Below are 19,576 nucleotides of genomic sequence, written 5' to 3' on the forward strand. Positions count from 1 at the left end.
GATAAAGTTGTACCTGGACGAAGTATGGCCAGTGAGCTAGTAAAACATATATACCTTACATATAAGTGTATTTGTATCATATACAAGTCACCGACAACACGGCTGCACACGTCGCATAACAACAACACGCATTTATATATTATATATAAGATAAGATAGATATATAAGCATCAATATATTAGGTCGAAGAAAAAGTCTTTTCGCATTATAGTATGTATGAAAAAAGCAGTGATAGCCGAATGGTATAAATTGACACCGCCCACGCAAGTGGTCGCAGGTTCGAACCCGAGGCAACACACCAATGACTTTTCGAAGTAATGTGTGTATTAGAAATAATTGTCACATGCTCCAACGGTGAAGGAAAACATCGTCAGGAAACCTTGCATGCCTAAAATTTGTTTAATACATTTATTGAGGCATGCAAAGTCCCCAACCCGCACTTGGCCAGCGTGGTGGACTCAAGGCCTAACCCCTCCCTCATTACGGGAGGAGACCCTTGCCCAGCAGTGGGACATTAATGGGTTAAATTTATAGTATGTATGAACTTGTAATAAAATCTTTTCTCTACACAAAAAAGCTCGATATTTGGCTACCTCACGAGCTCACTGAAAGAAACCTAACGAACCGTGTACTCATTTGTGATTGTTGAAGCCAAAGAGATTTTATTACAAGTTCATACATACTATAATGCGAAAAGACTTTTTCCCCGACCTAATATAATACATATTGACAGAATCAGTGTTTACACTCAGTAATAGACAACTTAGTAGAGAGTCTTGGCAAGTTCGAGTTTTCTAGATTTTTTTTAACCCATTACAATCCCACTGCTGGGCAAAGGTCTCCTTTCAAATTGAGGGAGGGGTTAGCCCTTGAGTCCACCACGCTGACCAAGTACAATTTTTAATATGTTTTCTTGCACCATTGGAACAAGTGATAATTATATCTATTACTTGGAAAAGTTTAATGTGTGATAATAATTAATTTCGAAATTATAGTATCTGCATCAAACAGGTGACCGTCAGCTGCATAAGCCGAGTCACTAATGTTATACATTCTGTATGTTGTATACCTCCATACCGCGAACCTTGTATACAAGACTCTCTACTAAGTTGTAGATGCGCCTAAAAATATCAATATGCATTATTTATTTATACTTTAAATTAACAATTAATTTTGTAAATATAAACATACAAATGTATTTTTAAAACCTTTTCTTAGATATTGTTCATAGAATGCCATGTAAAGGTGATTCGCGTCGCGACAGAGACAAGTTTTAAGTTTTTTTATGACATCTCCCGCACTAAAAATTGCTCTTGTGTCGCGGGGACTTTTACAAACATACAAACAACTGACGCAAAATATAACCAGACACGAAACAAATATTTGTGGATCACACAAATGACTGTTCCTGTGTGGATATCGAACTCACGACCTCCTGAGGCATGGTAGTAGCGTAGCGATCGCCTTAACCACTGCGCTGCTACGAAGGCAATCCGTAAGTAAAGTAACGGTCTCCTGTTTTCATCTCACTAGCAAACCTTCACTTTTACATAGCACATATTTAACAAAATCTTAATTATAATAACAAATGATTTCCAGTTTCATAGCTTAAGATAAGTAGTAGTTAACTTAACCGATAGATGTGACAGCAAATGTGCAACACGTATCAAAATTCTTCCGGTTAAGCTATCCAATACTTATTCAGTGGTTTAGCAAAGTTACAATCAACGTGATATTCAGACTATTTGATTTACATAAAGCGTATTATCAGCATGTATAAAACATTATGAGGAATGTCGGTCCCCCGGTTTCTGAGGTACATTTAGCGGTAGTTTATCTATTTAAACTGTAAATTTTATATAAGTTTAAACGCTATTGAATAGATAAACTACCGCTAAATGTACACAGAAACCGGGGGTGAGTGTTGTTTAAAGCTTTATTCCGTCTACATACATAAAATCTCGCTTTTTTCCCATTCACGTAGGAAAAGACTGGAAGTACCACTTAGTACGATCCTTACAAACTTCCCTTGCCTCATTCACATACATACATGTTGTCATAAGAACAATACAAATGTATATAACACTAAATTTCTAAACGGGTTATAAACGCAATGAAAATTTATATAGACTTTTATATAGACTATGAGAGTGAAGGAATAGAGAGTGTACCTGTATTGTCCTGTATTGTGCACACACTTGGACACTATAAACAAAGTCCTGCACAGTTGGCTGGTTTCAATTAAACTGGCCGCCGGATAACGGCCAGTAGGACATTAGCTGTATATACATGCTGAAAATACTCTTTATATATTTAAGATATATATGATATACATATAAATACTATATAACAAAAACAAAGCATTGTGTTACGTTAACAAATAAGTTAATGGATTGCAAGCTTCAGAAACATACTAGTATCTTCCCGCTATTTCGTTCGCGTGATATCATTTCCCGAGGTAAAAATTATCTAATATGATGACATATATACATAATATCACGCCTTTTCCTATAAGCAGAGACCAGAGAACGTCACTTGTTACGATCCTTACAAACTTCCCTTGTTTTCACATACATACATGTTGTCATACAGGACCGTCGGTTACGAACACCTGACCTTTTTACAAGACATCACCGATATGATCTGTGTATGTCTTTCTTTTTTATGTTATTATCCAGCTTCATAATTAACTATTAAACTTATTTATTAAATTTTGAAACTGTATATGAGTGATAACCCATCTCGCACTTGGCCAGCGTGGTGGACTCAAGGCCTAACCCCTCCCTCATTACGGGAGGAGACCCTTACCTAGCAGTGGGACATTAATGGGTAAATTTTTATTTTTTATTTATTTATATGAGTGATATTCACACTGTATAACACGAACTTACACGAATATTTATTATACTCGGGCCATTTCAAACGTGGTCACTAAGTCATGTCATTATATCTGAGTCTCTCACTCACTACACATTGTCACATTCACATGATTCTTTTGATTATGACGTAGTTAGCACGTTTGTAACGGCCTGAGTATAGTAAGACAGTATGGTATATGCCTAATTTCCTTTCTACTGTTATCCCCAACCTGGACTTGGTCAGCGTGGTGAACTCAAGGCCTAACCCCTCCCTTATTACGGGAGGAGACCCTTGCCCAGCAGTGGGACAGTAATGGGTTTAATTTATTTAGTTATTCCTAGTTGTCACACTGGGGACAGTTTTAGAGGGTTTGCGAATCCGACAGTTTGGCGAATCTCATCAAAAATGGTTCAATAATTTTTGTAATCTTTTTATAACAAACATATCCAAAGATTCATAATAATATAAGTATATTTCTTACACATATACCTACAACTTTCTGTTACAAAACGCGTGACATTATGTACATACATAGCTGAATCTTGCAAGCCATATGTCTCAGTGTGTCGTGTGTGTGTTGTATATGTGTCGTGTGTCGCGTCCGGCGGGCGGGGGGTGTTCAGAAGCCCTCCTGGTAGGCCTTGGAGTCGAGGCGCGCCTGCAGCAGCTCGAGCTGGCGCCGCGCCTCGCACTGCGGGAAGTTGTTCAGCTCGTAGTACTGCGGCGCGATCTTTAGTAGCCATTCCGCTGGGAAAACAAAATATGAAGGTTAGATAATATAAAAAAAATAGGAATGTCATGTCATAATATGGTTAGTGGGGAACCTAGTGTCAAAGTAGTTGAAGTGTTTGTCTGAACTCATGTTATGTTAACAAGTTAGACTTGTAACGTGCTCGAAGCACGGACACGCTCAGCTCAAATATCACTGCACGTACATCTATGTAATGTACAAGTTAACATACTGAGCGTTTACCACACGGTGAGTACAGTAGCCTTGTATGGCTCAAGCTTTTACATTGATATCAAATCCATAGTGAGCCGAGGCATAAGTAAGAAGAGCTTTAAATAATAATATAGGTCCGATAGACAGTCGCTGCATGCACAATACTGGTATTCAGCTGCATCCGGTGAGACTGGGAGCCGACTCAAACATAGTAGGAAGAAAGGCTAAAGTGATGAGGTGGAGGTACATACGTTTGATGTCAGTGACGGTCCGTATGTAGTTCTTGGTGGTGAGCACGAACTCGTTGTAGATGACCCAGTCGGGCTTGTGGTCCAGGCACGTGCTGGGGTGCAGCTGCACCGGCTGGTTGTCCTTCACCGTCAGGTACTGGCCCGTGCGCTCTAAGTGCGCTACCTGGAATGTACAAGTAATTTGAATCAATCTAAACATGTATAACTCTAACCGGCCATTGTCCCCTAAACAAACATCTATGTAAAATAGGTGTGACGGACAGCCCTCTGTGCAGAGGATGCATGGAGGCAGAGGAAACACCACAACATGTACTTGTGGAATGCAACAGCGTGGCGGATCAACGAGCGCGAACTAAAATATTGACAACAACACTCCAGGAAGCCTGCAGCAACTTGAAAAAGCTACTGAAGTTCTGGGAGGAACTAGGATGGCTGGAGTGAGGGCGAATCAACCAACAATGTGAGAGGGTAGATACACGCACAAAGGCCCATTTAAGAGGCTAAGTGCGGAAAAAGCCCAGGAAACCTAACCTAACTAACCTATGTATAACTCAAAAGTGACTGACTGAGATAGTGATCTATCAACGCACAGCACAAACCACTGGACGGATCGAGCTGACATTTGACATGCAGGTAGATGTTATGACGTAGACATCCGCTAAGCAAGGATTTTGGTCAATTCTACCTCCAAGGAGATAAAATAGGGGATGAAAGTTTGTATGAAAATTATGGCCTAAGTCGCAAACCACGTGGATGAAGTCGTGGGCAAAAGCTAGTATTATAAAACTCTTTCGTTACTAACAGATGGACAACGTACAGCCGAAACTATTGAGCGTACAAACTTGAAAGTTGCTATGCTAAAATTCCTTAGCAGGTGTAGAGAGGCTATAAGAGAGGGTTTTGGGAAATTATTTGGTTGTACCAATTTATATTATGTGTATCTCTTAAACTTATATATTGTAATTATTATAAATGTTATGTTACCTGCATGAAAAATCCATTAACTAATGCTTTCCTTATATTTATATAATAGTCCTTGCTTGTGAACTCCGTACTCGTCCGCTTTAAATTAAACCTGAAACACACATGAAAAACAATTATTTAAAATACATCTACTAGAATGTCCCCCTAACTTCGACTACAGCAAGCAATTTCATAGAATGTCATGTGTACAATACATTAAAATAAGTCTTCGCCCCTAATGAGGGAGGCGCTCATAGCGAGTTGTCGGTAAACGATCTGTAGATTAAGCAACCGTTGGCGCGATTATACTATAGATGGGTGACCGCATAATGGTATTTGAACTGAGCGTCTCTGTGCTTCCGAGAGCACGTAAATAGTCCCGGTTGTTGATAAGATAACAGTCGTTAAGTTATGTCAATGGCCTCTCTGGCGGCTTGAACAACTTTGACATTAGGTTTACCACTAACCATACGATAGATAGATAGATAGGGAGGTATCAGGCCTTGCGTCTACTACACTGTAAATGCGAGTTGGGGACTTTGCATGCCCTCATAAATGTATTTAACAAATTTGTATGCATGTAAGTTTTCATCACAATGTTTTATTTATTGAATTAATTATTCCTAATACACACATAACTTGGAAAAGTTATTGGTGTGTTCGGTTCGAACCGTCGACCACTTGCGTGGGAGGTGCCCAGCATATACCACTCGGGAGTCACTGCTTAACTATAGTGTATAGATAGTTAGAAGTGCTCACCTATCCATTATTCTGCTGAGTTGTTGACGCACGTTGTCGCCTGACTTGAGAGATCTGTAGTTTATGAAGTTGTCGTAACACCAGTGCGGGTCTTCCATGTCTGAAATAACACAATTAACTATAATAAAATACATCCACTTTAAAATCTTTGACATTAGCCTAGTCTGTTTGTTTCTTTGGTTGAACGCTATAGTCTCAGGAACTACTGGTGCGAATTGAAAAAGTATTTAACTTTTGGATGGAATATTTATTGGGGAAGGCTATAGGCTATATAACATCCCGCTACAAACAAAAGTACCAGAATTTATTATTGACTGATATTTATTAACAAAAATGGGGAAATTTTATGTGCCATTTTCGCTTATGTGACGCAAACGAAGTTGCGCGGGTCAGCTAGTTATTTAATACTAGCTGACCCGCGCAACTTCGCTTGCGTCACATAAGAGAATCATTATTCACTGGTACTCTGCTCCTATTGGTCGTAGCGTGATGATATATAGCCTATAGCCTTCCTCGATAAATGGGCTATCAAACACGGAAAGAATTTTTCAATTCGCACCAGTAGTTCCTGAGATTAGCGCGTTCAAACAAACAAACAAACTCTTCAGCTTTATAATATTAGTATAGATGTAACATTATATACTAACTTTGTTTAAAGGCGTGGTACACATTGAGCAGCGTGAGGTGATCTCCGTCGATGTGTGCGAAGCGCATCTTGGCCTCGTCCGCCGCCTCGCGCGCCTCGTTCGGACGGACGAAGCATTGTGGCACTGGAACATGTACATACATGGTTCAATTACTAGTAATAATGACCCTAAGGACGGTTTCATAGAAACCAGTCAACTGTGTCGTAGTTAGTTTACAGTGTGTTGTGTACAATACACAGATACAGTCTGTATTATATCACTCTCATAGTGCGCTATGATTATAACGTATAAAACAGCCAAATCAAGCGCTTACTTTACGTGCTATCAGACACACGGTTCTTTTTTGAGTCAAAGACCTATTGCACAGCAGTTGCATACACTACAGTCTACAGTAGTCTACACCATAGTTAACACATTATCATCATCATTGATTGGCCTGTGACCATCTATTGCAAGTGATTCAGATGACACATAATTTTATTCTAAACACTGAAATCTGCCAGTTAACACTATTATTGGCAAACTGCTAAACTAACATCAATAAAATTTTGTATGGACATTGTAAAAAGCTTTAATTTTTCAAAAAACTATCCATAAATGCCTTATATAGGAGGAACATCAAGCAAATATAATAAGCATATCGTTCTACCACATACCTGAGAGCATGGCAGTGATGGAGAGGATCTCATTGGAACAGTTGTGGTTGCAGCTGGCGATCAGCATCTTGGCGAGCTGAGGGTCCAGCGGGAACTCCGCCATCACAGCGCCCAGGTCCGTCAGGTTGCCGTCGTCGTCTGAAATACATACATAACACATTAACACTACTATCTATAATATATCCTAGTGGACTGCCCTAAATGCGTCCAAGTAAAGTACAATTTAATCCCGTGGAAATTTATATCATACAAATATTTTCACGACAATGAAAAACATATAAAAAAGAAACCCATTTGGTTAAGTTGTTCAAAAGTTATACATGCACATAGACTTCGGCGATTATTTTTTATTTATATAGATTATTTATCGTATAGTTAGTGGTCTAGTGTCAAAGTAGTTGAAGTGTTTGTCTGAACTCATGTTATGTTAACAAGTTAGACTTGTAACGTGCTCGAAGCACGGAGACGCTCAGCTCAAATATCACTTATAACGATGAAGGAAAACATCGTGAGCAATGATATGTCTGACAGTTGTTTAACACAGCTCTTGAAAGTCTCACTTTCATTCAATCAGCGAAATAATCTTACTAAGCCTACTATAATCCAAGGAAAGTTTTGTCAAGCAGTGGGACAATAAAGACTTAAAACAATCTAGCAAGAGACTTTTACCCAGCAGTGGGACAGGCATGGGTAAAAAAAATCAAATCATTTATTCATTTAGGTCAAATATTGACACTTATGATACAGAGTGAATTAACCGCCAGTTCCGAAGGTAGAATTTGTATGAAGACATAGATAAAAAATATTTTATGTAGTAGTAATAATAGTCGTTACAATTACTGAATCTACCAATAGCTTTGGGTAGAGCCTTATGACAAGAGCTAGCAAGATCTAAAAATCTTGAAGACTTTTGTCCAACAGCGGGACGGTAACAAGCGTAGTACTCACCAAGTGCAGCGAGGTAATTGAGCAGCTCGAGCGCTCGCATGAGCGTCTCCGGCGCGGGCGGGTCCATGAAGTCAAAGTGAACCAGGTCGTCGATGCCGAGCTTCTTCAACTGCAAAACTACAGATCCTAAGTTTGATCTGCAATAATTTATATACTATTAGCTTAAATACTAATAGTAACTACTGCGGCGAGAAATATGATACACTGTGAGTGTTTTAAGAGGTGGTTAAGGTCGCCACGCCGCTACCATTGCGTCGGGAGGTCGTATTTTTATTCTCATGTATATATATAAAAATGAATTGTTGTTCGTTAGTCTTGCTAAAACTCGTGAACGGCTGGACCGATTTGGCTAATTTTGGTCTTGAATTATTTATGGAAGTCGTGAGTGAAAGCGTGAGCGGAGCCAGTTCTCATTAAAAAAGACTCCCGTACTAAGATTTGCCTTTGTGTCGCGGGGACTCATACAAAATTAAATATACAAACGACAGACATAAAGGAACAACGAGACAAAACAACTATTTGTGAATCGCACAAATAATGGTTCGTTGTGGGAATCGAACCTACGACTTCTACACACATCGATAGTGACATTGTGAATCATCAAAATATTACTCTAAATGATCTGTAATTATAACAATTATGCACGGGAATCGAATCCAGTACACTTTAAGCATAGTTACATTGACTATAAAATATACCTATGACCAAAAATCATAATTTCGTTGGGTCAAAACTAATTTGACCATACTAAAATAATGAAAATACTAACAAATAAAATAGTAAAAAACAGTATACCACACGCAAATCACCTTAAAATTTCCGGGTACGTGTTATCTTGCATCTCGTTCTTGTACGCCTTTTCAGTATACAGTCTGAAGCACTTCCCCGGTCGCGTGCGGCCGGCGCGGCCCGCCCGCTGCTGCGCCGACGCCTTGCTTATAGGCGACACGAGCAACGATTCCACACGAATACGAGGGTTATACACCTTCTGCTTAGCAAAACCAGGATCTATCACAAACACTACTCCATCAATCGTCAAAGACGTCTCCGCTATGTTCGTTGACACTACCACTTTCCGCCCTATAGCCCCATTAGGCCGGTTCGGAGGCGCTGGCTCGAAGATCCTCTGCTGCAAATTGGGAGGCAACGTAGAATGCAACGGTATGCACTTTAATTCTCCAGCGTCCGGACCCAAATTATCTATTTCTCGTTTAATACGTTTACACGCATCTTCAATCTCTTCCTGTCCAGTCAAGAATAATAATATATCACCAGCAATTTCTTCACAAATGTGTATCTGTATCACTGTACGTATAGCAGCTTCTAAGTAGTCTCGTTCAGGCTGCGGTGTGTAGAATATCTCTACAGGATGTGTACGTCCAGGAACATTCATTAACGGTGCATTGTCAAAGTACTGTTGAAACTTGCCCGCGTCTAATGTAGCAGACATAATAACCAGTTTTAAATCAGCCCGTTGTTTGATCACTTCCTTGAGCACACCCATTAGTATATCTGTAGCGAGCGTCCTTTCGTGAGCTTCGTCAAGTAATATCACTCTGTATTGTTCAAGCATTGGGTCTGACATCGCTTCTCTGAGCAACATACCGTCTGTCATGTATTTCAATATTGTGTGTGGTCCGGAGCAGTCTTCGAAACGAATGCTGTAACCAACTTGCTGACCTAACGCTACATCCATTTCTTCAGCCACTCGTTGAGCTACAGACATGGCTGCCACTCTTCTCGGTTGTGTACAAGCTACGCCTTTGGATTTGCCTGCGGTGACTGCAGCGAATTCTACAGACCATTGTGGTATTTGTGTGGTCTTCCCGGAGCCAGTTTCACCGACCAGTACGACGCATTGGTGAGAGTTTAGTAGTCTCATGAAGTCGTTTTTGTATTCCCAGACGGGGAGGCCTAATCTTCGTCGAAGGAGCTCGTGGTAGCGCTGCGAGTGGGGTAGACCTGGGAACAATATGTTTATTAAATTTATATGTCTTTTTTTAGACAGTGGTAGATATGAAACCTGGTAGAGAAAAAAACAAGTGTAGCGCCATATAACTTTGTGTCTATGTGACAACAAGTGGCTGCAGAAGACGAAACATTAATCTATACTAATATTATAAAGCTGAAGAGTTTGTATGTTTGAACGCGCTAATTTCAGAAACTAATGCTGCGAAAACTGTTGGATAGCCTATTTATTGAGAAAGGCTAAGGGCTATATAACATCACGCTACGATCAACAAGAGCAGAGTACCAGTAAAAAATGTTACAAAAACGGGGAAAAATATGACCCATTCTCTCTTATGTGACGCAAGCGAAGTTGCGCGGGTCAGCTAGTACAAGAGAAGTATACTGTTCCGTCTCTTATATAATAACTTTCTACTTCTACAGCGGTTTGTAGCTATATTCAGACATACAAACTTCAACAGCGTATACTATACTTATATTTTGAGGCACAATGTTGAGTCAGAGCATCATAAAAATAGTTTTATAGCGCGAGCGTCATAAAGCAGCAATGATCATAAAGACGATAATGGAAGGTTCGTCTGCAATGTGGGCTCGCGCTAATAGGATTATAGAAATGTTTGTTTAATTAGACAGAGCTGCACGCGATGAATCGGGAGCACGCAAAACCTTTTAGTCACTAGGTCACTATTTTGTTTGGGGATCGAACCTTAATGCGCGTAGTAGTTGACCATTAACCACTATACCATGAATTTTTTTTTTAATTTTATCGTGTGGTTAGTGGTCAACCTAGTTGTTCAAAGATCGAATATATGACGTGTCATATATTCGATCTTTGAACAAGAGCCGTGGCTGAACAACTGTAATCGAATCAGAATCTTCATACAAACTGTCATCCCTTATTTTATCTCCTTGGGAGTAGAATTGATCAAAATCTTTTCTTAGCAGATGCCTACATTACAACATCTAGCCGCATGCTAAATTTCAGCCTGATCCATCCAGTGGTTTGTGCTGTGCATTGATAGAGCACTATCCCCCAGTTTCTGAGGTAGTTTATCTATTCAATAGTGTTATAACTCATATAAAATAGCTATTGAATAGATAAACTACCGCTTAATGTACATCAGAAACTGGGGGTATGTCAGTCAGTCACCTTAGAGTTATATAATATTTAGATTAGATAGAATATTTCTTACCAGTGAAAGGATTAACTCCCGGCGTGCTGGTGGCGGTGGGCGGCATGCTGGTGCCGAGGGTGGCCACCGCCGACTCCGAAGACTCCCCGCTGCCGCCCGACCTGGCTGCAGCCGCTGCTTTCTCTTCCCTGTACATCATAGAAGATGGTAAGATATAGGTATCATTACTTTTAAACTCTTGTGTTGCATGTTTAATAGAATACAAGAAAAAACTTAATTCTTAATTTAATAACTTAATACTTAATTCCGGTATTCTATTATAAGATATACTTCTGTATGCAAGTAACTGTTTTGTTATAACAGGTGGAGTCCACAGGTGTATAATGTAAAAGAAATAGATAAAAAATATCTTAAGTATATTATATAACAAATATATTTAATTTTGACTATATAATAATATAGTTGATTTGAAAACCTCCTGCTTTTTTAAAGTTGTTTCAAAACCAAAGTCAAATATGTTTTATTTTATGAACTTTTAAGTACTTAGTCTCATATATTTATTTTTTAAAGTTTATTGTCAGAGTATTTAAAATCTATCACCCTTTCGGAAAAGTGTGTCCCGTAAATAGCAATAGTTTCACCGTCTATTACATGGCACTTAAGATTTATAGATGGCGAAATGTAGGTGTATTTCATATTATATACTTCTGCCTACACATATGTAACAAGCGTGATGGTAATAAGCAATATAACATAACTCGTGAAATATTGTTGTAATACACAATTACACTAATATTCAATCACTTGAAGCCATCTTTTAACTCATAATATAGTAAAATACTACCATAATGGTTAGAATTTTACAATTATGTATTGGGTTATTTCTAATCAACGACAATTTGCTTCAAGCCCCAGTTTTAATCATCTGTTTTATTGTTTGAAGACCTCTTGTGTATACTACCTATGTTTAAAAGACCCGATAACTAGTTTAAAATTGTTAATGACAAATAACATATGGATAACATGTCTGAGAGAGCAACAGATAATGTATAATTATTTTTTTATATTCCCCCTGTTATACAGAAATAATGGAAATAGTCATAAGTTTAGTAAGTTATTCATTGTTTTCTAACTATGGTCATTTCTTATGGTCAACAATAAAAAAAAAAAAAAATTCTTAGCTAGATGTGTTCATGTAGCATGTATGTTTTTATTTTTATTAATAAATCCATACAAATATTAGAAGATTGAAAGTGAGATTGAATGGCGTTCTGTTACATGAAAATGGCTGAACCAATATGGATAAAATTATTAAAATTGATAGATGATATTATGGATACTGACAATTTAAATAAGACGCGGTAACCATAACCAGTAAAAACTATGAAAATAGTAGTATCATTTTAATAGAACAGGGGATTTTCCAATCATAGAGTTATGAGGCTTGAAGTAGTCATAATCAGTACTTATACAAGTGTTTATGATAATAAAGCCCGTTTATGATGCAAGATATTACGAGAAAGAGTCTCAATGAATATGTATAATGAGAAATGTCCCTACACACACAATTGATAGCAAACGAAAAAAATGTTAACCAAAAATAAATTTTCGCTGTTTCTATTATCAGATTAGAATTAATATTATATTGAGCTTCTAATGACTACAAGTAGGAGAAAGGTGGTCTTGTTAGTTGGTTGACAAAGGCTGGCATAGGTATCGTGGTGTAGTGGAAAATCGAGGCGTTAAGCCGGCGCGTATGTCGTATATACCGAATATAAACAAAAGAATAACTATACACCTTCCGAGTGATTGTAAAAGTATTGTAGCCGACTTAAATTCGGTCCCGCTACAGTTTATTAACAGTAACGCACCCAGTAATCAAATTAATCATCAAACAATGCAAGTAAACTCAAAATTAAAGCATGGCACAACAAACAACTAAAAACGTGCTACTAACCTTTTCTTTTTGATGAAAGGGTCCATCACTTCAATTCGTCGCTTGGACATCTTAAATTTTCACACATATAACACTGTAACATACAATAAAACAAGAAAATTCTATGAATTTCCCAATAAAATATAACATCCAACAAGATGGCGTCGACTCAGCTTTGAAAGAAAAAAGTTTTCATTCAAGTTTTGTTTATGGTTTACCAGTGACAGAGTTGCATGCAAAAATATATTTTTTTTTATCGAAATAATCATATTTCGACAACTAATCAAGAACATGAAAAATATAAGGCTATTAAACGCTCATACTATAGTTTATTGATGTGATATATAATATGAATGTTGTTTGGTATTGGTGTCATAGTATAACTGCCTGGTAATGAACAGCAGCGACTGAATAAGGTGTATCAGTCTATCTACGTTTATAGTTTCTTCGTATCCCTGATTACAATCACCATAAAACACTATTTAATGACTAATAATATATTCTATTTATATCAAGTGTCCGGTTTACATCCAAGAAAATAAAACAGCTGTATTTACATCTCTATGGTATTTTGACGTTTACGATACTTTAAACGCAGAACGGTCATAAGCCAATGAGCAGGCCAAAGAAAATTTGAACTAAATCAAGCTTAATCACTTCTTTGAATACTTTATACAAAATAGTTATATAAAAAACTGAATAGATTTTTTCTTGGCTATTGTATAGGACCTGTAAAATCATAATAATTTGCCTATTTTTAACTATAATTTATGTCATTCAACACAATGATAAACCATAGCATTGTATAGGATAACGGAACGTAGTCAAACAAAAATGTCACACCGATGGACAGTGAACTGCGTATATAATGTGTGCTAATTTCACTAAAATCTAATAAATATATATGTAAATGTGTAAATAATTTGCGCGTTATAATATTGTAAATATATATGCGTGTTTTAGTGACCACACGGAACTTTGCAGTGCATAAAATGTTATGATAATGAACGACCGAGCTTCGATTCTTTGTGATTTGTTATAGAAATATATCACAAACGACTGAATAGCGATTAAACATCACAAAATAACAATAGACGTGAGTATTGTATTATTTACATGAATAAAACACACGATTTTATTGATTGATGAAGATCCAAGATGGCGGATGTAGGGTACCTTTATTTTGATTATTTTGTTTATTTCTCGGTGTTTAGACGTCTGGTATTTGGCGTGTAGCTTTTATTGGTACTTGAAATAGCTGCAATAAGTTAGTGAGGATAACTCTTAGTGACTTTGGAAGGAGGTCGAGTAAGGTTATTGAACTTGTTGAAACCTGTCCAAGTATACAAAAAAAAAAACACCACTAAACAGTTTTTGGTCGAAGAAGGTTTGTAGCGAAGAGTGCACAATTCGCAATTTGTATTAAATTTGTAAATGTAGCATTTTAGTATGAGTAATATGATAATTCATTATTTTGGAAGTAGGTCTGCTTATTCTTGGAAATAATTATTTATATTGTCGTAGTAAGCTTATAATTTGTTTAAAGTTGAGTAACACTTCGTCAACCTTAATTAGTTCAAATATCAGCACTCAGCAATATAATATACTAGCTACTGTCTGTGACTTCATCCAAACAAAAATATTTCAGAATAAAAAATTAAAAAATCTCTCTCTTACTTCAGTTGTCCTGTCAAACAATTTCAAAGTCACCTACGACCCTAGGTGTTAGGTAGTGACCAAATATCATCATTGGCTACTATCCTTAGTATTACTTCACTTCATTCATACATGTTGTCATACAAAACCGCCAGTAACAAACACCTAACCTTTCTTACGAACTTCACTGATGATATGATTTGTGCCATTTTATAAAACAAAAGTATTAATCCTCTTATTCATAAAAATATATGAAGTTATGAAATGCTTATAAAGAGTTTTGTTTCTTTCACTACTTAGCGAAATGTAAAAGAGAAAACATATAATAGTAGTATTTTAATTAAAATAGGTATATAGTGTGTTTATGAATAAGAGGGTAAGTCTTTTGCATTGATTTATTGAATTTGAGTCAGCCTATATACCTAATATTATGCTGTGTATAATACCTGTAGATAAGAAATTAATCATCAATTTTAATTAGTAATTATTAAGTAAATTATTTATTGTGGTTTACTTGTAATTGTTATGTAATTTTAATGTTTATTGTGTTAGACCTCACATGGACTGTAGTTAAATGACTTGTGTTATGTACAGACAATACCATGTGCAAAAGTTATTATTTCTATAGACTGTTATGCTTTCAAAATCCATATGCGACAAATATCTATCCAAACATCCAAACTGTTGCATTTGTAATATTATCATAGGTTCCTTCAACTTTCTCTGTGTATCAAGGGTACTACTATAATTAATTAAAAAAAAACTAATATTAGTTGAAACTGAGTTTTTTGTAACTCTATACTATCCAATATAAAATATTGTCTATCTTTCATGTCATAATAGTATAAACATACAGTTGCATTATTTAACAAAATTTCATTGTCACAAACCATAGTGGGTCCAACTTCTAGTGGGTTCATTTTCTTTTCTTATTTCTTTCTCTATTTCATATCCTAAAAAGTAATAAGTATTATCCCAGGTTGTTAACTGCCTGAGCACCCATCAAAGAAGTTTCAAATGTTTTAGAGTAAAAGACTAACAAACATACATACATCCTCACAATCTTTCACTTTAATTAAGTAGTGTGAAGTAGTATCATATCCCAGTGATGTTTGTTCCACTGACATGCAAACGATGATCCTCTCGTTGATCAGTAGGCTTGGTACAATTAATTACAGTCAACCGCTGACTGTGGTGTACATTTTAATTGCTCCAATTAAAATCTATTAAGCTCGTATACATTGTAGTTTGAATAGGGTTGCTAATGAAGATTATAAGAGGATTTAATTATCATGTGAGAATTTTAATATTAACCAGCTACACACCCCAGAGTTGTCTGTACCTTAGTAATGTGTAAACTGAAAGTTTCTCAATAGTTACAAATTCCATTCAGTAGTTTTTGAGTTTATTGCAAGCACACAGACAAATGAGGCAATTTTAAGAAATATGACTTTACTTAGTGATATTATAGGAATTAACACTGACATATATTTTGCCTAGGATTGTTTGATGTTTTGTCTCAGGTTTGCTACATACATAGGGTTTTGCTATATCTATTGAACAATAAAACCGGCTTGACTGATCTGTTCAATGTGCAATGGCAATCAGGTTCATCTACATATTATTATATTGGGTTTTGCCCTTAGGCTAGGCTGAAATGCGGAAACTAATAATTCTGAAGCAAGAGTTACTTTATATAAAGTTGCATTTCAGTTTCCAGAAACTTGCTACTATATTCTTACACAGAAAATTAAATAGCACATACCTACAATACTTTTGCAAAGAGCTACCTACTTGCAAATTATTTTCATGCACATGCACACACACTATGTTCCCACGAGTGCAGTTAAATCAACAATTCACACATGTCAGCCCTGCATCAGATGAGTCAGTAACAGTAGCACTGCTCTCAGATGTTACTCATTGTTATGTGACAAACATGTATTTATTCTTGTACCAAGATTTACTGCGATAATCTTTTCTATGTAATCATTTTGCTCTATTCTATAATACTTAAAACATTGCTCCTCACTTTTAAAGATTTATCATTCAAAATTAAAATCAAAATCAAATCATTTATTCATATAGGTCAAATGACACTTATGATAGTCAATGATACAGAGAGTGAATTTACCGCCAGTTCGGAAGGTAGCGCCAATGAGAAGAGCTGACAACAAACTCCTGGTCACTCTTTTTATTATCATTTGAACATACTCATTAGATTTAGTAGCTTAGCTGCTTATTTTTTAAGATCATAAATCAATGTAGAATAACAAAAAAAGAATACTGTGTGTGTAGATGTAAATGGGAGTAAGGGACATAAGGGGAACACCGGGGGGATAAACAGATCATATAAGTGATGTTTTCTTACCTTCTTTATTGTCTAATCGTTATCAGTCTAACATTTCAATAGCCTCACCCTATATGTCTTACAAAAAGAAAGACAACTCCCGCACTAAGAATAGCTCTTGTGTCGCGGAGAATTTTATAAAACTTACAAACAACGGACACAAAGTACAACCAGACCGAAAACAATTATTTTTGGATCACATAAATAAGTCATTATTTCGTGTGGGAATCGAACCTGCGACCTCCCGACGCAACGGTCGGCGGCGTGGTGACCTTAACCACTGCGCCACGGAGGTAGTCAAGTCATATTTCATGGGACTATCATGTTTACTTCGAATGTGTGTATTTCATACACCTCTGCCTATACCTTCAGGTATAAGATACACAATATCCTATACAATGTTCACACAGGACCAGTGTAAGGTCGTCTATTTATAACATAGTAATGGAGGTTCCCCCTTACAATTGTTCGCAACACAATACGATACTGATATCGTATGAACGATCTTGTTGTATAGATGTAGATGTATGAAACTCGTGGTTAAGCTGTGTAGGCGAGGTTTGGATTATGATGGATTGGTGATTTATGTGTAGGTAAAAAGTGTTAAAAATTGAAAAGTAACAGATTATCTATCCCATTTTTCAATTTTGTTATTGTATGGCCTGCATATTCTTGGTATTCTTTTAAGACAGACAAGAGGTCAGGCGCAGGACTGACTTCTTTACGTGTTCTCGGAAGCACAAAGAACTACTCGTTCAATTAGAAAACCTAATATTATTTTATTATTATTATTATCAGCCCATATTGTCCCACTGCAGGGCAAAGGCCTCCCTTCCCTCTTTCCATCTATCTCTGTCTAAAGCTATTTGATGCCAATCTTTAGTATGAGAGTCCAACTCATCTCGCCATCTCTTTCTGGGCCTACCGCGTTGTCGTTTTCTGTCAACTGGGACCCATTCAATGGTTGTTTTTGCCCAGCGATCATCCGACATGCGGCAGATGTGACCGGCCCAATTCCATTTTAATTAAATAAAATAAAATATTGATTGAATATTGGTAGTAAACTTTATAGCCCGCTCTTGGGACTCAAACTCGTGACCTCAGGATTGTAGCACACACAAGTAACGCGCCAGTAGGGCAGTTAGTTTTATTTCTATGAAGCTACAAATTACTTGTTATGCTACAAAATCTGTTTTATTTGCTAATTTGTTTGTATTTCAGATGTTAGTTCGCGGGGCGAACACCTCATGTACAAGATAATACAACGCACATAACGCAAAATGGGTCAGCAGACTTCTAGGAAAAGTAAGTTTTACATACTATTATTTAACTGCACGTTTGTCTGTGTGCTTAACGTGGTCACCTCGTCGCAATAACCGTAGCGCCGCGTGTGGTTCCAATCACACCCGGGACTAATATTTGTGTGATGAGCACGAGTATCTGTTCTGAGCTTGTTCATGTAGCTATATAAGTATGTGTTATCAATTATCTAGTTACAGTACAAGCTCTGCTTAGTTTGTGATCAGATGACCGTGTGTGAGTTGTACAATGAAATTTATTTATAATAATAAAATTAACCCATTAATGTCCCACTGCTGAGCAAGGGTCTCCTCCCGTAATGAGGGAGGGGTTAGGCCTTGAGTCCACAACGCTGGCCAATTGCGGGTTGGGGTCTTTGCATACCTTCAAGAATTGTTCTAAAAACTTTCAGACATGCAAGGTTGCATCACGATGTTTTCCTTTACCGTTGGAACAAGTGATCATTATTTCTAATACACACATCACTTGGAAAAGTCATTGGTGTGCTGCCTCCTCCACTTGCGTGCGACGTACCAACTTGTATCACTTGGCTATCGCTGCTCTGATATTTATATATAACTAGCTGACCCGCGCAACTTCGCTTGCGTCACATAAAAGAGAATAGGTCAGAATTTTCCACGTTTTTATAACAGTTTTTACTGTTATTCGCTCCTACTGGTCGTAGCGTGATGATATAAAATATGCTTTTTTTTCACGAAAAATATTCTCAAAATTATTTATATCTCATAATATAACGAATCGCGCTAAGGCATATCCGCCATTAAAACAGTTGCCATGACAACGGAATTTTGTTAATTCAATGTCATTATAATATGATTATTCACGACTTCGTTCGCCACCTGAATTTTCCCGGGGTAAAAAGTAGCCTATGTCCTTTCTCGGGTATCAAAATATCTCCATACCAAATTTCATGCAAATTGGTTCAGTAGTTTAGGCGTGATTGAGTAGCAGACAGACAGACAGACAGACAGACAGAGTTACTTTCGCATTTATAATATTAGTATGGATGTTGTTACAGGCGGGGAGTGCACGTGCGGGTGCGGCGCGTGGGAGCGGCGGCGCTACGCCGAGTCGTCGCCCAGCAGCGTGCACCGATACGTCAGCGCCGTCACTGACAGGTTACCTTACATTTTAACCCATCACTGTCCCAAGGGCAAGGGTCTCTTGCTAGAAAGAGACCTTGAGTC

The 19,576-nt window shown here is 37.2% G+C and overlaps 2 protein-coding genes across 2 annotated transcripts in view; one reads left to right on the plus strand and one right to left on the minus strand.

The window, feature by feature from the left end:
* Window positions 1–51: 51 nt before the first annotated feature.
* Window positions 52–13,251, minus strand: Dhx15 (DEAH-box helicase 15). Its single transcript, XM_076133029.1, has 10 exons — window positions 13,085–13,251; window positions 11,188–11,315; window positions 8,836–9,988; window positions 8,027–8,163; window positions 7,079–7,216; window positions 6,423–6,545; window positions 5,776–5,875; window positions 5,038–5,128; window positions 4,054–4,216; window positions 52–3,606 (listed from the first exon to the last, which is right to left on the minus strand). The coding sequence occupies exons 1-10, from the start codon at window positions 13,132–13,134 to the stop codon at window positions 3,479–3,481; spliced, it is 2,211 nt and encodes a 736-aa protein (XP_075989144.1). The 5' UTR covers window positions 13,135–13,251; the 3' UTR covers window positions 52–3,478.
* A 632-nt stretch (window positions 13,252–13,883) lies between these two features.
* Window positions 13,884–19,576, plus strand: part of LOC142985085 (suppressor of cytokine signaling 7-like) — a 14,685-nt gene continuing 8,992 nt past the window's right edge. The window contains exons 1-3 of the mRNA XM_076133038.1: window positions 13,884–14,159; window positions 18,291–18,374; window positions 19,408–19,507. Of these exons, the coding sequence (XP_075989153.1) occupies window positions 18,350–18,374; window positions 19,408–19,507 (125 nt within the window). The 5' untranslated portion in view covers window positions 13,884–14,159; window positions 18,291–18,349. The remainder of the gene's footprint in view (window positions 14,160–18,290; window positions 18,375–19,407; window positions 19,508–19,576) is intronic.

The sequence above is a fragment of the Anticarsia gemmatalis genome, chromosome 29, assembly GCF_050436995.1.
Source record: "Anticarsia gemmatalis isolate Benzon Research Colony breed Stoneville strain chromosome 29, ilAntGemm2 primary, whole genome shotgun sequence".
Classification (NCBI taxonomy): Eukaryota; Metazoa; Arthropoda; class Insecta; order Lepidoptera; family Erebidae; genus Anticarsia; species Anticarsia gemmatalis.